This window comes from Orcinus orca, chromosome 13 (assembly GCF_937001465.1).
Source record: "Orcinus orca chromosome 13, mOrcOrc1.1, whole genome shotgun sequence".
In the NCBI taxonomy this organism is placed as follows: domain Eukaryota; kingdom Metazoa; phylum Chordata; class Mammalia; order Artiodactyla; family Delphinidae; genus Orcinus; species Orcinus orca.
Genome location: NC_064571.1, coordinates 26,616,254 through 26,632,411, shown reverse-complemented (window position 1 = coordinate 26,632,411; position 16,158 = coordinate 26,616,254). Strand labels below are relative to the sequence as shown.

Sequence of the window (16,158 nt, the reverse complement as noted above, 5' to 3'; positions counted from 1 at the left end):
CCTCATTGCATACCATTTTAATTAAATTTTTATTTATTTAGCCACTGTGTTCACTGCCACGGAGCTGTAAATTCTAATTTAAGATATAATTATTTCCTGATTTCAAGGATTAGCCTCTCCCTGCGCTACTTAAATAATACTTAAATAATATGATAGAAATTCTGTGATTCAACACTCAACTGAAAGACAAGAACAGTGTTTCAAGGGGGTTGGAAGCAGAGAGATCTATGTAAGCAATATGGAACAAGTAACTTTGCAAAGAAGAGATGGGCTTTGAGGCTACTCTTGAAGGATTCTTGAACTGGGGAAGTGATATAAGATAGAGAAGGGCATCCACATAGGAGAACAGGAGGAGTACAAGAGAGATACCACAGAAAGCTCTCAGGTTTCCCTCCTTGTTAAAAAAAAAAATCTTATGGTGTCTGAGTTTGTTCAAAGTCTAAGGAAAATATTAGCATAGCAGGGCTTCTCTATAATGGTGTAATGATCGAACCTGAAATAGAAACCACCTCAGGACAGAGGGAGGGTAAAAAGGCGTCAATTTCTCATTGTCTCCCATCAACACCCACTGTAGACATAGTTCATAGATTAAAATCTTTTTTGACTGTGGACCTCAGATTGGACTGCCTGGGAATATGGTGTTCCACAGCACAGGCTAGTTTTATCTGTTTCTGGATTTATTTTTATGCTTATTTTAAACTTCTGTAGTGAGAGATACTCTAGCAGGGTACTAAATATCAAAATGGAATTCATCTTTACTAATGGCTTTAAAGTTAATCTGGGTTAGTGATTATAAAATTATAGATATTAGTATTTCCCTACTGGGTGATGAAAGCAACCCATGCTATACCATGCATTTAAGAAATGTCACCACACAAATCCCAAGATGGTCTTCCTCCACAATTCCAATGGCCAAATCCTTCAGGAACAGAATGCCATCCTCTTCTTAAATAATAATGTTAGATATAGTACTATTTTTAGAGTTGCTTGAGGGTTTGTTTTCTTGGTTTTTTTTTTTTTTTTTTTTTTTTGCCGTACGCGGGCCTCTCACTGTCGTGGCCTCTCCCATTGCGGAGCACAGGCTCCGGACGCACAGGCTCAGCAGCCATGGCTCACGGGCCCAGCCGCTCCACGGCATGTGGGATCTTCCCGGACCGGGGCACGAACCCGTGTCCCCTGCATCGGCAGGCAGACTCTCAGCCACTGCGCCACCAGGGAAACCCTGTTTTTTTTTTTGATGTTAACTATAACAGGCCAAGTAGGAGGCATAACCAATATGAGAGGCAGATCAACTTGCCTAGGGCCACAGATACCGCAAATAAAAGAAAATAATTTTAACACGTATTTAATATTTTATAGGTTCTAGGCAAGATTCTATGAACTTTCACATACGTTAAGATCACCGTAACAACTGTGTGAAGAGAATATTATTAGCCCAATTTTATGGATGAGGAGACAGAGGCTCAGTAAGATTAAAAGCTACAGAACACAGATATAAACTCAGGTCATCTGACCCCAATCCCAATATTCTGTGTAATCATCATGATTAAAGTAACATGTATTAGGTACTTGCTCTATGCCATCTTCTCTGCTAAGTGTTTTATATAAATCATCTCATTCCCAGCATAATGTCCCTAGAAAGGAATATCACTGGCTAACATTCACAGATTCAGAAACAGGTTGATCAAGGTCACACAGCTGATAAGTAACCCAGCTAGAACTTGAAATCTGAGTTTAGAACACTCTTTATTAATATATTTTGCTGCCTCTTAAAGGATAGTGCAATCCTAAAAGTGAATTCAGTTACAGGTATTAGGACCTTATTCAGGCAATATCTATGTGATAAAGTGAGGGAGAAAATCCATTCTCTTGGGGAATCAGACAGCAAGCACACATTGAAATCTCATTAGAAATTAGTTACAGCAAATAATACGTTTAAATGTTTCAGTATATCATCCTCCTCCACAAAAAGGACACTTCCACTTTCGCTTAATATCCTATCCTTAATTAGCAATGACAAGAGCCTCAATTATGGATTGCTTTCTATATGTGCCTAAAGCCATGCTTAGCAATTTATATAAAATATCTCATTTAATCCTCACAACCAGACTATTAAGTCTATGATTTCTTCCTGTCAATCAAGGGAACAGTATACAAAGCTCAAAGAACTCGAACAGCTACTAACCTACCTAGTTAAGGGAAGCAGAGCAATTCTGGCCCACAAACACCTTGGAAGCTAATCATCTCTGCCTTTCACATGGAAGCCACAGTTGTGAGATTATTCAGCAGTCACCCGGTGAGATGTAATGCATTTTATCTGATACGACTGTGGGAAATGTGCTATAAAAATAAACCCAGTGTGCCTTGCTTGTTGTGCCAAAGAAACCTCCCTGGACAGTGTGAGTGGATAAAATATTGAAGAAATATTGCTGCCCATGATTAGAGTTAGAGGGATGGAAAAAAATGAAGCATATATTTGAGAAGGGGATAAACAGCCACAGACTTCCTTACTTTTGTCCAGAGAATGTGAGCGATTCAGCAAAGAGCTCCTAGCCTTCGTCTGTGTAAAACTATTGCTAGATGTTAACTTGCCAGGGCTGCAGGACCCAGCACCTCCTGCATGTATACCCTGTCAATGGAATGTGAGCAAAGGTAATGAATGTCACTTCTGGGATGGAGTGATTAAGAGCAGAGCCTCTACACCCTTTTCTCCCCTGTCTTCCAACTACATTCCAAAGGCTTTGAGGCCCTAGGAAATAGAGTCAGGACATAGAAGAAGCCTGGGCTCCTAATTCACTTCATGGAGAAAAGATCTCAGCAATTAAAAAATATCATGTTGGATTATGTCCTTAAAAGTACAAACTCTATTAGATAGATTTCCATCTTGGGCACGTGAATACTCAAATACATAATAAGACTAAATAAAATATTTTTCTCCTGATATTCTGTTCATAAGACTATAATGATACTTGTCCAACTGTACAATAATTATGTGTTAACCTCTATGACTCCCCTCAAGACTGGGAGACCCTCCAAGGTAATGATAATGACTTTTTCACCTTTCCAGCTCAGCACCTAGATCAATACCAGGTATAGTATCCACAGTAACAAATATTTTGTGAATATATGAATGACGTGTAAATAGATGAATACAAGTATGAATAAATGAGTGGAGAGACTGGAGTATACAGAGAATAAAACAATTATTTTCATAACAAGACCACACAAATTACTTTCCATTTGACTTTAGAATGCATTTTTGAACTTATATTTAAATGTGGGTGTGTCCAAATCAATTCAAAATCATTCAAATAATAGAATTAAGTCAAACCATGAGAGGTTAAAAAAAAGAAAAGGAAAAAGCTTGTCTCTTTTGTTCTTCATCCTCAATTTCTCTCCCTAAACCTTTCTGGCTTAGGCAAAGCACCAACCTAACTTGAATTGTCCTTTTTCATTCAAAGTGTGTTACCTTCCTGCTGAGTGTCTGAAGTAAAAGATAAAGAATAAATATGTTCTCAGCTCCTGTGAGGCTGCAGGTTTAGTCTAGGTAAAGAAAGGGTAAAATAGAGAAGTTTGCCATTTTTTATATTACTTTCAAAGTTCTTCAAGGCTGTTTTAAGTCACATACCTGAATCAGAGGGTACCAAGCAGTCTGCTTAGGTATACAGTTCTGAATCTAATGTTTGTAAGTGGGACATGAGATAATGATCCCCTCAACACTTGGGGCTGCCTGGTACAGCCTGGGTTACCCAGAACCCTGCAACTATTCACATTCAGCCACAAATAGCCTCTGTAGGGTCTCCCAGGAAGGTTACCCAAGAGAGAGAGAGAGTCAGACAAAAGGTCAAAAGTGGTCTCGGATGGCAGACACCGTGAGAAACGCCACACCCATGGGTCCATCAAAGTTCTCTCGCCATTCAACCAGCAGGCATCAACTTGTGCAACAGCCAGCGGCGAGTATGCCAATGCTCATGGTGAACAAGAGATCGCCAGGACTGCTACAAGAACTAATGATCCAGAGCAAAGATACAGCAGGTCAGGGGCGGGAGTCCCAGGAGACCTTGTCAGCGTGGGTTTAGGTGGTTACCCGCCCATCTCTATCTTCATGTAAAGATGATATGACCGCCTAGTGGATGTGAAGGCTCTACCAGTCTGTGCCTTCTACCATCATTATTGGGACATACCTTACAAAAGCAACCACCAACTTGGAGCGAATTCAGTCTCATACACATCATCAGATGATACTGCAATGAGTTTTTGTGTGCCAAAGAAAGAAGAAACTAGATTCTTTGAAAAACACTGGCTTAACATTTTTGATCGTAAAAATGATTAAAATTTTGTCTAATGTGACGATCAAAAATAGAGAGATGTTATTAAAACATTGATTAGAATTACAGTCACAACTTCAAGAATAAGACCTGGTAAACAAAACAAAACAAACAGAAAAACCAAAAAACACTTATGTTTGTGGAAGCAACTACAAGTTTCTCAGTAAAAATCCTGAAAAGCATTACTTGAAAATTATGTAAATTAAGTATTTGATATCTTTCCCAATACTTTATACTTTATTATGGCTTGTTATTTTAAATTTTTATTTATATTAGTTGTTTTACTTTATGATTGTTTAATATAAAGGCTATACAATTTTTACCAAGCTCCATTTAGATCCCCTCTAGTTTATTCTAGTATAGCATACAAGTATCATTTAATAAGTGTGCCATGAAGTGAAAACAGTAAGCAGTAGTACCTACCTATATAAGCAGCATATTAATATTCACAACTAGACAACGCGTTCTAGAGTCGAAGGGGGCAGAACCCAGAAGATACCCTTAGCCTACTGATTAGGTAAATATTCAATTTAAGATGATATATTCCCTAGACCACACAAAAAAGAGATACCAGTGTAATCATAAGATTTGAGGTCTGTAATTTTATCTAGCAATGTAGCCCTTAAGGCAGCAATCGCTGGTGTTTCATGAATTAATTGCCTACCGTGGAGCTTTTCAACATAGAATACAAATTTAATCCCACACACCTTACTATTATAAAATTTACTTACATTTTTCATGACACATGCAGAATCTAAAGATTTATAAATATGGAGTAGATAATGCTTTCCATTTAAATTTGGCATCAAGCCATCGCTCTGAGCCCAAAATAACAATGCAGACAACGCTGGTTTAAAAAAAATCCCAGATTTACTTAATTTTGGCTGTTTGTTCCTTTGCCTAAGTGTTTGTTTTTTCTTTTTTTTAAATCTTACTCTCTAAAGCCAAGCCAAAGTTCTTTCTTCGAAGAATCAGATTTTTTGACTGATGGTGAAGCAGATGGATCACAAAATTAGGAGGTAGGACAACTGGATATTTCTGATTACAACTCTTTTACAGATTTGTTTGCTTGAGTATGGTTTTTTGCTTCTTATTTGAGCTAGAGTTTCCTCATCACTAGAATGAAGGTTTTCAGTAAATATTTCTGAGTGTTCTTTTGGGCATCATGTGAATTTGTGATCCTGTCTAACTTGTTGCAGAAAAAATTTAAATGTATATAATCTTAGAAGTATTTATACTAGTTATAAATTCAAACAAAGTAGGGATTTTAAACACTGAATTATCCTGATTTTATGCCATGCTGCCACTAATAAACAAACAGCAAGTTCCCTGATAGTGATTCTCTATTATGGGATATTGATATATTTTGGGATTTGGAGGTTGGATTGACCTCCCCCTGTTTACAAGACACAACTTTCTGATTTGCCACCTGCTATGTCTCCTATTCATCTTTTTGTAAGACTTTTTAAACATTCAGCAAAACCCTCATGGTACAGAATTTCCCCCAAGTGGCCCACATTTGAACAGTAGGATTCAACTGAGACTTGAAGATGGGCCACACGCAGCACACCCTGCTGACATGTTCCTCTACCCACGTCCCTCCTTTTCTCACTGCCTGGTAATTGAAGTGTATTTTTGTCAGTGGTGTCAAAGCCTGTCTCCTAGGCTGTCTTATTATTTTTAAATCCCCGACAAGTCCACCACAGTGATCCAGCTCCTTGCACTTTATAGGTGCTCAAGATCTATTGGCCAAGCGAACACGTCTCTCTCAGTTTCTCTAGACTTGCAGGTCCTTAACTGCGGACCCTAGGGTGACTGGGAGACACAGCAGCTGGCCTGGAAGAAACTGTGCATAAACCACAGATTTTTACTTATGCAGCTTTGTGCATTAATTCTGGATAAGCATATGATAGAATGTCATATGTGTGAATTTTATTTTTCAGGTGTAGTGATGGTGGGAAAGAGGCTGGCAAGAGCTATTGTAGACCACACTGCATTATAAAAAAATCTGATAAATCCAAGCAATTCAATTCAAAATGGTCAATTAAGGGGAAAAATGCAGTCATTTAACTTGATAATTCTACATGATACATTAAGTCTCTCACAGACTCCACCACAATGAAAGCGAAAAGAGTTGAATGAAGGTAGAGGAAGATTTTCTTTAAGGTCCACTACTTGATTTCTTTTAGCTCCTAAATACGTGGGAAGCAGTAAAGCATGGTGCTCAGGCCATTGTACTCACCTGATCTTGGAGTTGGGCAGTGTAATTTGTGCACTGGCTGAACAGATGGATAACTAATCATAGGCAAATTCTTAACTTTTCTCTTCCTCAGTGTCTTCATCTGTAAAATGGGGATATTATTGGTACTTACTTCTTAAGAGCTTTGTGAGGATTAACTACACTAATCCATGGACAAGAGACATGTTGTCTACATAACAGGTGCCCAATAAGTTACAGTGACTGTGTTGAGTTTTTGATACTGCCCATGACAACAATGATGGCATATGTCTATTTTTATCATTATAGTGTGATTACACGTCATATATGTTGTATCTCCTTGTTCTGAGATTAACATAGCCTCTTTTAGAAACCACCAAAAGGCTCAACAGTATTGGTGAGAAACATCTGTGAGCAACAAACATTCAGACACAAACATTCAATTAAGACGACCGCTTCCAGAAGCAGTCTCTGAAGCATGTCTGATCTAGAAGGGATGCCCCCATGCACTTCCCGCTGGGAGAGAATCTTCTATTGTTGCCAGTCAGGATCATTCCCTGTTGGTTTAAATTAACCTGAAAGATCCTCAGCAGTTTAGGTACGTTTAGCTCAACATCGCAGATTGTTTATACCTGTGATGCAGGCACGTCAAAAAAACAACCACTGAGCCACTGGCTTAGGGTTTCCAGCTGAAGCTACAGCGGTTCTTTTCTGTAAGCACAGGAAATCAGCCAAGCTCAGTTTGCTTAAGACATTCAGGTAAACCGCTTGCTTTGTCAGAGCGCTCTCCCAGGAACGACCAAGATATTCCGAATCATTTACTTCTTTCCCATTTGCCATTCTTTTCATGAGGTGGATTCTCCAATCGTAAACACAGAGAAAGTGTTTAATCAGAAGCAGCCAGAAGTGATTGGTGATAACTGGGATTTAATGGCTCAATCTCAAATCTAGTTTCAGTTCTGTTTCACCAGAGATTTTTCAGATTCTTGCTATGAGAGTTTGGCAGAAGACAATAAAAATCATGATTTCCTCACTTTTTTCTGATGTTTTGCTATGGTGCTAAGTAATATGTTCAGTATTCCCCTGGAAATATATAAAGCACTTGACGTGGTGTGTTCATCACTTGCCTCTGACTAAAATGTCCAAATGACTGAGAATTAATGAAAATCATTATAGATAGGAGCAAAGGATGTGTACCAAGATGTTCACTAAAGCACTGTCTACAATTGTGAAAATGAAAACATATATTATAAACTGTATAACAATAGGCATGAAGTATTTACTACTACATGGACTACTATGAAACCATTAAAATAATGATGTAGAAACAAAAAAATGTGAAAAATGGGTTTTAAAATTAAACAATAACACACTAATATTAGATTATTTAGTTATTATTCTGGCTCCAACCAGAAGAAAAACAAACAGTAATTTGAGCATGGAAAGTGTAATGAAAAAACTATTAATTATGAAAGATGATTAGAGTAAGGAAGGAATGGCCAGCGACAAGTAAAGAGAACGCCAAAACACACAGTTAGCAGAAATAAGGAGAGCCGCTAACCCTCCAGTTGAAAAGAAGACCTCCTCCTCCCTGCCCACAGGACTGAGGTCCAGACCCGGTTGAAAAGAGCATGACTGTGGCTCACTGGATGGTAAAGAAGCTGCTGTGGTGTCTCCTGGTGGAACTTTCTGGAAATATGCCCTCTGTAAGTTGCTGGAAATCCACATTCTAGGGTTCCAGTAAAACTATGCACGGGGAGATTTCTCACCTGAGGCGCTACTCCAAAACTGCTTGATAGAAGATGCTGACGGAAGCTGTCGTCCACTGCTCTCTCTGCGCACTGCTGAAGCCGACTACCGGAGAAGTTGTGAGCCCCGGGAGCAGGGCTGAGGACGCCCTCGGAGCTGCAGGAGTGAGTGGGTGCTGAAGACGCCACCAACAGCCTTCCCAGCAAGCACCGGGGCATCACGAAGCAACACCTTCCTCAGGTGCCATCAATTAGGAAAGCCTAACATCACACGGGCTGGCCAAGGAAAAACTATTTAAAGGACCCACAGCACTTTTCACAGAGCAAGTAACAAAAGAGTGAATTTCGAGCTGAGAGGCGGTAACCAATGTTACCTCAAGAAAAATTAAATTAAAACGGAGTTTTCTTTTCTTTTTTTTTTTTTGCGGTACACGGGCCTCTCACTGTTGTGGCCTCTCCCGTTGCGGAGCACAGGCTCCGGACGCGCAGGCTCAGCGGCCATGGCTCACGGGCCCAGCCGCTCCACGGCATGTGGGATCTTCCCGGACCGGGGCACGAATCCGCGTCCCCTGCATCGGCAGGCAGACTCTCAACCACTGCGCCACCAGGGAAGCCCTAAAAAGGAGTTTTTATCACATAATCAGTGAAATGCAAATTCAAGCAATAAGATGCCATTTTTGACTAAAAAACAAACTGACACAAAGAGTATATAATATTAAAACGTTAACAGTGGCTCTCTTTGGGTGGGAAATTACCAGTGAATTTCTCATTTTTCTTGGAGCATTGCCATATTCCTACAATATAAATGTACATAGATTTCCAATGCACAAAAATAAAATACAATTATCAACTCAGCTACCCAATAAACTTAATATTCACTCAATAACTTTTACTCTGTATTTAATTACAGCATAAAATGTAAGAACAAATGCAATATGGATGCTGCATATTAAAGGGACTCGATCAGTCTTACTCATTTTGTGGAATCAAGGAAAGGACCATTCAAGCGTTTCCATGAGTTTCTCTTCCATTCTACCTAAAACTCCCTCTTGCTGGAGGAATTCTGTCGATCAAATTCTAGTTATCCAAATCAACACATTTAATATATCTTACAGGAGTATTAGTGCTTTGTGGGGGGGGGGAGGGGTGGTGGGTACAGGTGAAATAAGTTTAGGAAATGATCAATGTACCAAAGGGGAACAGGTTTACATATTACTGTTTCTGTCTGTACATACCACACAGGTTTGTACAGAACTGCAATAGTGTTTGGATCTAGCTAGAGCCTGGATATGATTCTGCTTTACCAACCCAACAAGGAACTTCTTCTGTGCACATGATTGAATCAAGGTGAATGAACATGTTTGGGGGAAGTTTTAAAGGCTTACACAAAGCACTACAGCTCTGTCAAGTGATGTAATATAATTATAAAAGTTCTTTTAAAAAAATTTACTGTTGCCTTTCAGTCTACCTTCCTGTATTTTACTACACTCTACCTTATTTTAAATGTGATTTAAGGAAATGTTTTGCTCCATACTTTCTTAGTCTATCCCTCCCTTTCTTCCTCTTTGCCTTATAAAAGAATAAATATATAATCGAGCCAAAAAAAAAAAAACCCCTCCAGCTTATTTGTACAAAAAAGCTTCAACTAGCAACCTAACTGTCCATTGACGGATGACTGGATAAAGATGTGGCACATATATGCAATGGAATATTACTCAGCCATAAAAAGAAATGAAATTGCGTTATTTGTAGTGAGGTGGATGGACCTAGAGTCTGTCACACAGAGTGAAGTAAGTCAGAAAGAGAAAAACAAATACTGTATGCTAACACATATATATGGAATCTAAAAAAAAAAAGGCTCTGAAGAACCTAGGGGCAGGACAGGAATAAAGACGCAGATGTAGAGAATGGACTTGAGGACACGGGGAGGGGGAAGGGTAAGCTGGGACGTAGTGAGAGAGTGGCATGGACATATATACACTACCAAATGTAAAATAGATAGCTAGTGGGAAGCAGCTGCATAGCACAGGGAGATCAGCTCGGTGCTTTGTGACCACTTAGAGGGGTGGTATAGGGAGGGTGGGAGGGAGGAAGACGCAAGAGGGAGGAGATATGGGGATATATGTATGTGTATAGCTGATTCACTTTGTTATAAAGCAGAAACTCACACACCATTGTAAAACAATTATACTCCAATAAAGATGTTAAAAAAAAATAAGCTTTAAAAAAAGCTTCAACTACAAAGGGACATGTTACCGCCTGCTACCATCAATATAATACCTAACAATTTATCATTGACGCTGTAAGAAAGTTAGTGGTGTACCTAAAACCATCTTTTATTTTAAATATCCCTTGTTGTGCTAGTAATGATTTTCCTTTATTATCCCCAAGTCATATATTTAAACCTAAAGAGACAGACCCAATTTCACTTCTCTAAATTATTCTACTGTAACCACATGTACCCTAACTGTAGGAGATGCTTGAGCCATTTTCTACTTCAAATTCTGAAAGACTCGTGCTCACATAATCCCCACTGACACTTTTGCAAATGACCAAAAATTTCATCAAGGCCACTGGATCAGAACAATTAGTGGGTACATCAAGTAAAAAGCAATATAAAGGGTTAACACTAAGAATACCTTGAGGGAAAAGCCTAATTGTGTGCCTCTGTAGGTAAGACATCCATATTTCTTTTAAAATGCTTTTAGGGCAATACTACAGATGCATGTTAACATACCCTGCTTGATTTAAAAAAAACTTTAATGGTGGAACACATCAAATTCAAATCGCACAAGTTGCAGCGCTTGATTTTTCTTAAAAGGCCCATTTTTACTCCTTACTCTTCAATCTTGACATCACTTTTGGAATGCGTCCCCAACACCTGCCCCCTGATCCAGGCAGCAGTGATATTTCCTTACGTCTATGTTTCTTTTATCACATTGCATCATAATCATTTACTTCATCAACTTTCTGCTTCACTACAATATGAGTTCTGTGAAGCCAGGATCCATGTGTTATTAAGTTTGAATCTCCAAAGTTTAGTGGATTTGCTGTTTCAACAAATATTTATTAAATGTCTACTCTTTCCCAGATGTGTGTGCCGGGTGTAAATAAGGTGGCTTGTCAAAAAGAGAGATGCGGTTCTTGGGCTCATGGAATTTAGAGTTCAGTGAGGGAAACAGTAAATTAACAAGAAAACATTCTAACAAATGATTACAAATTCATACAAGTTCTATAGTATAAAATAGAAAGACGTTGCGACACATATTAACCTGGGGGAATTTCTCGGGATAAACAGGACAAGGCCACCCTTGGAGGCCACTTGGAAGCCACTTGGAAGTATGTGAGGCTCAACATAAGGGAATAGAGTGTGTGAAGTTTCTGAGTCCAGGAGAACTCAGCAGGAATAAATGGAGGAGTGAAGAAATAAATGATTTGGAAATGAACACTGTGGCAACATGATGGAAAGTTGAAACATTACCTGTGTCTCTAAGAAGCTTATAAACAGCAAGGAAATTGAGCCCGAGAATCCCCATCCTTTCCGTCCTGCAAGTCACTCAACCTATTTCTATTCTTTTTTCTTTTAACCAAGGCAGACATTGCTAATCAATCACGGCATTCTTCCCCCCAAGGCTGGACAGAGCTTAAATTTTTTTCTTAATTCAGTGCTTCTGCCAACCATTACCACTCATTCAAAATGGGCACTCAAGATGATACCCTTTTGCCCTTCCTGATGTAAGTGGTTAATACCATTTTTACCTAATTAATAAACATTTGATATTGGCTTGAGGGGGACAAGAGGTAGCAAACTGAGCTAATATATATAAAAAACAGTGAAGATTGTAAATGGATAAGCAGCCTGGCTCATTACAGGTGCTGAACTGATAGGAGTGATTATAATGATGCTGGGAAAATATGGGGCATCCAGTAATTGATGGGAGCTAGCATTTGAGGCTACTCCTGAGGGTGAGAGAAATTACCAAGTGGGAAGCACTGAGTCACTGAAGTCACTCTTTCATAACGCCATAGTTTTTAGCTAACATAACGTCATATGTTAGCTTGGGACAGCCAAGCTAATATTTTCTCAAAAATACAGAGAAAAGAATATCTTTACACTCAAGCAAAAAAAAAAAAAAAAAAAAAAAAGATAATCATCAGAAAGGATATATGCAGTTGGAAACTAGCATCTTGACCTAGTCCTAGTACATTTAGAAATGAAACCTCATCAGCTTTACTGACTTCACCACTTAGTCCGTGTACCAGAACTTCAGCAAGCCAGAGTTAGCCAGTCTAAAACATTCAGTTTTCCCCCACCTGCACTGAGTGAACCATGCATCTTAGGTATAAAATGATAGCATTTATAATTCAGTAAGAGCTAAACCCAGAAGTACTCTAACATATTACTAAGGTTGAAAATTTCTTAGAAACCAAAGAAATACAGAGGTTTAGTTCTTACGATGATATTAATTGGAAATACGTTGCATCTACTACATGTTGAGAATCTCCTTGGATATGAATTGATGCACTGAGACCTAGCCATAGGATATAGCTACCCAATCCACTGCCTACTTATAAGTTCTTCTGAATAAGATTTTATTATATATTCTTTCACTTTAGAACTGCCTATGTTGGGCAGAGTAGTCTTCCTGAGTTATAGTAATAGTTACCACTTTGAGTGTCTGTTTTATGTCAGTGCCATGCTAGGCCTTTTATATATATTATTTATAATGCATACAATAACCCAGTAAAGACTGACCTGATTTCTACCTCACAGACAAGGCAACTGCAGTTCAGAGAATTTAAGGAACTTGTTCAATTTACGTAACTAAATCAATGTTAGGGATGGGATCTGGATGCAGTTCTGTCTCACTCCAGAGCTCATGTCATTTCCACTACCCTTTGTTTGCACGTTAGCTCTATCTCATTCCACAGCCACACACAGATTAGGGAAAATTAGAGGACCACCCCAGACACCACATTTGTAAGGGCCTGCCTTTAGGAAGGGGGAAAGCGAGCTAGCTTGTGGGGGAGAGAGTTGTTCCCATCTGATGCTAGGGCTTGTATAGCCTCCATCAGCCCCGGAATCTCTCTGACAGCACCTGAGCAATGTATGTGATCAGCACTTTCCACCTTCCTTATGGTTACATATGCTGATTAATTTTTCCTGGTATAGATGCTCATTTTAACAAGTCACTCGTTGTAAACAGGGCCAGGTGTAGGGCCCATTTCCTGCTCCACCCACTTTACTGAAGCCAAATACTCCATCTATATCCTTCCCGAGTTGTATCTCACAGTTATAGACAATAGGCACTGTGAGTCTTAAGCATGAATAGATTGACATAAAAGCATTCTCTCTTCACTAAAAGGAAAAAAAAAAAGTACACTTACTGGGTGATAATATGGCAGGAAGTCTGCTATATATCTTTATAAACAGGGTACCGAGGTATAATTATTCCACTTTAGCTCACAGATGCTTTCACTCGTTTCCTGATTTTTGTTTTGTTTTGTGCGGCTCACGACAGACCAATCCATTTTTGCAGAGATCAGGCCCTGCAGCTCAGGGCCGACTCTCATAGATACTCTGAATCAAGTACAGGGATGAGCAGCTGGGAAGATGGGGGAGGCGGTCAGGGAGGCAGGGAGACCTGAACAGATGAGTAACGGGGACCAGGAAGGAGGACAGAGGCTCCATACATGATTAAACATGAATATGGGCCCTCTTGCCAACCAGATGCATCATCTTTATGCAACTGGAATGACCCCTTTTCCCACACCTCCCTACGCTACACAGAATGCTTTGACTGATTTTTTTTTTTTTGGGCGGAGCACAGGCTCAGCGGCCATGGCTCACGGGCCCAGCTGCTCCGAGGCATATGGGATCTTCCCAGACTGGGGCATGAACCGGTGTCCCCTGCATCCGCAGGCAGACTCTCAACCACTGCGCGACCAGGGAAGCCCCTTTGACTGATTTTTATTGACAGCTCAGCATGTGCTATAACAGCAGTAGCACACCGAGTAGAACAGGTTGACAGTGTGGCAGATACCGCCATCCCTTTCCAATGTTTGTAGGCTTTCTGAGCAGGCCGTGGGCGTCCCGTGCACCTCACTCCTCTTCTAGCAGAGGCCAAGCGATGCAGACATTAACTATGCACCTAAATGAGACTCCTAATGAGACAGAGCAGGACCCTATGATCCTTTCCCCTAACCATGTCCTCTGCCTGCTTTTTGTCTGTGGAAAAACTTTAGCCCAAAATTAAGTTTAATCAGAGAAGTGAGAAAATGCAGAAGCAAAAAATAAAAGCAAACAGGACAAAACAATAATAATTTATCAGTAAGCAACGTTAAGGACATTTAGTTCCTCCTCAATGGCTATAGATAATATTCTGAGCCATATCCTGTGAGCTGTGTGAAACCCCACTAGGTGAAGAAGTTAAGTACATGATGACCAGACTGTAGGCATGACATAAGCTGCCACAATTCACAATTCTGAGAACTGGCCTCAAAGAAATGAGAACGAACCGACCCTGGAACTGAAGACTAACTGTACTTAAAACAATCAAGATGACACTGGTCAGACCACCGATGACCAATTTCAAGATGACGGTCAGAGCTGACTGTGCTGTTTCTGCGTGTAGACCCCCTCCCTCCGTCTATAAAAGCTCTTGGCCCCTCATTGGGTGGGTGCGGGGAGTTGGCCTTCGGACAGGCGTCCTCCCTCCCACACCCCCTGGTCGCCGGCACCCAAAACAAAGTAAACTTTCCTTTCCACCAACCTTGCCTCTTTACTTGCTTTTGAGCGGCGAGCAGCTAGACCCCACCTCCGGTTACACTAACAGGAAAGGCAAAGAGAAAAAATCATTTAAAAACATGATGTAGAGAACACAGATGTAGAGAACAAATGTATGGACACCAAGGGGGGAAAGTGGCGAGGGGAGGGTGGTGGTGGGATGAATTGGGAGATTGGGATTGACATATATACACTAATATGTATAAAATGGATAACTAATGAGAACCTGCTGTATAAAATAATAAATTAAATTAAATTTAAAAAAAACGTAAGTGGCATTTTATGCACCAGTTCAAATAAAGGGGAACCTAATCATTGTGAATGATAAACCAGTTTGTGAAAAACCCACTGCTTATTAGAACAGCACGCTCCATGTAAAAAGAAATTTTCTAATGGTAAATATAGCAGAAGGCTACAATTACAACCGTTCAATGATTGCAATCCACAGAAAAGCCATTTAGTGATCAATTGGAGAGCAAGAGGAGATTATCACCTGTTTAAGCTTCCACTGATTCTATCAAGTTGTTTGCCTGGCAGTAGCTAGGCTATGATGGAAAAGCTGAGAAAAACTCCATTTTTCCCCTATCTAAATATTATTAATTGCAAGCATTCATTTTGAAAGATTTGTGGCTCTTTGGGAGAAAAGGATCTGCTTGACAACTACTAATTATACTTAATAATAAATAATACTTATCATTTACATAATTATTTTCATATTTAAATCCTTTCACAGATTTTGTTTCCTCATATGGAATATCAGTGCAACTTGACTGCATATAATGTTATGATATTTCTGTGAAACCAGCCCCAAGTAGTAAGCTTTCGTAAGAAAATTGGGGCCTTAATCTTATCTATATTAACAAGTGTTAACAAATCATTAGAATTTCCTTTTTCAGCACCTGAAGAGGCGGGCAGTATTGAACAACTATCTGAGGAACACTGAACTGACTTTTTGGCAAAACACCCAGTTAACGCCAAAACTGTGCAAAAATATTTAGAAGAGGCAGAGACATGAGGCAACAAGACCAATGAGAGACGTATTAAATTAAAAGAAATGCCTCTCTCTCTCTCTATCTG

General features: G+C 39.6%; 1 protein-coding gene across 1 annotated transcript in view; it reads right to left on the bottom strand.

The window, feature by feature from the left end:
- Window positions 1-16,158, bottom strand: part of LOC125960887 (uncharacterized) — a 147,809-nt gene that overhangs the window by 67,020 nt on the left and 64,631 nt on the right. The window contains exons 4-5 of the mRNA XM_049696252.1: window positions 8,316-8,451; window positions 6,571-6,670 (exon numbers count right to left, since the gene is read on the bottom strand). Of these exons, the coding sequence (XP_049552209.1) occupies window positions 6,571-6,670; window positions 8,316-8,451 (236 nt within the window). The remainder of the gene's footprint in view (window positions 1-6,570; window positions 6,671-8,315; window positions 8,452-16,158) is intronic.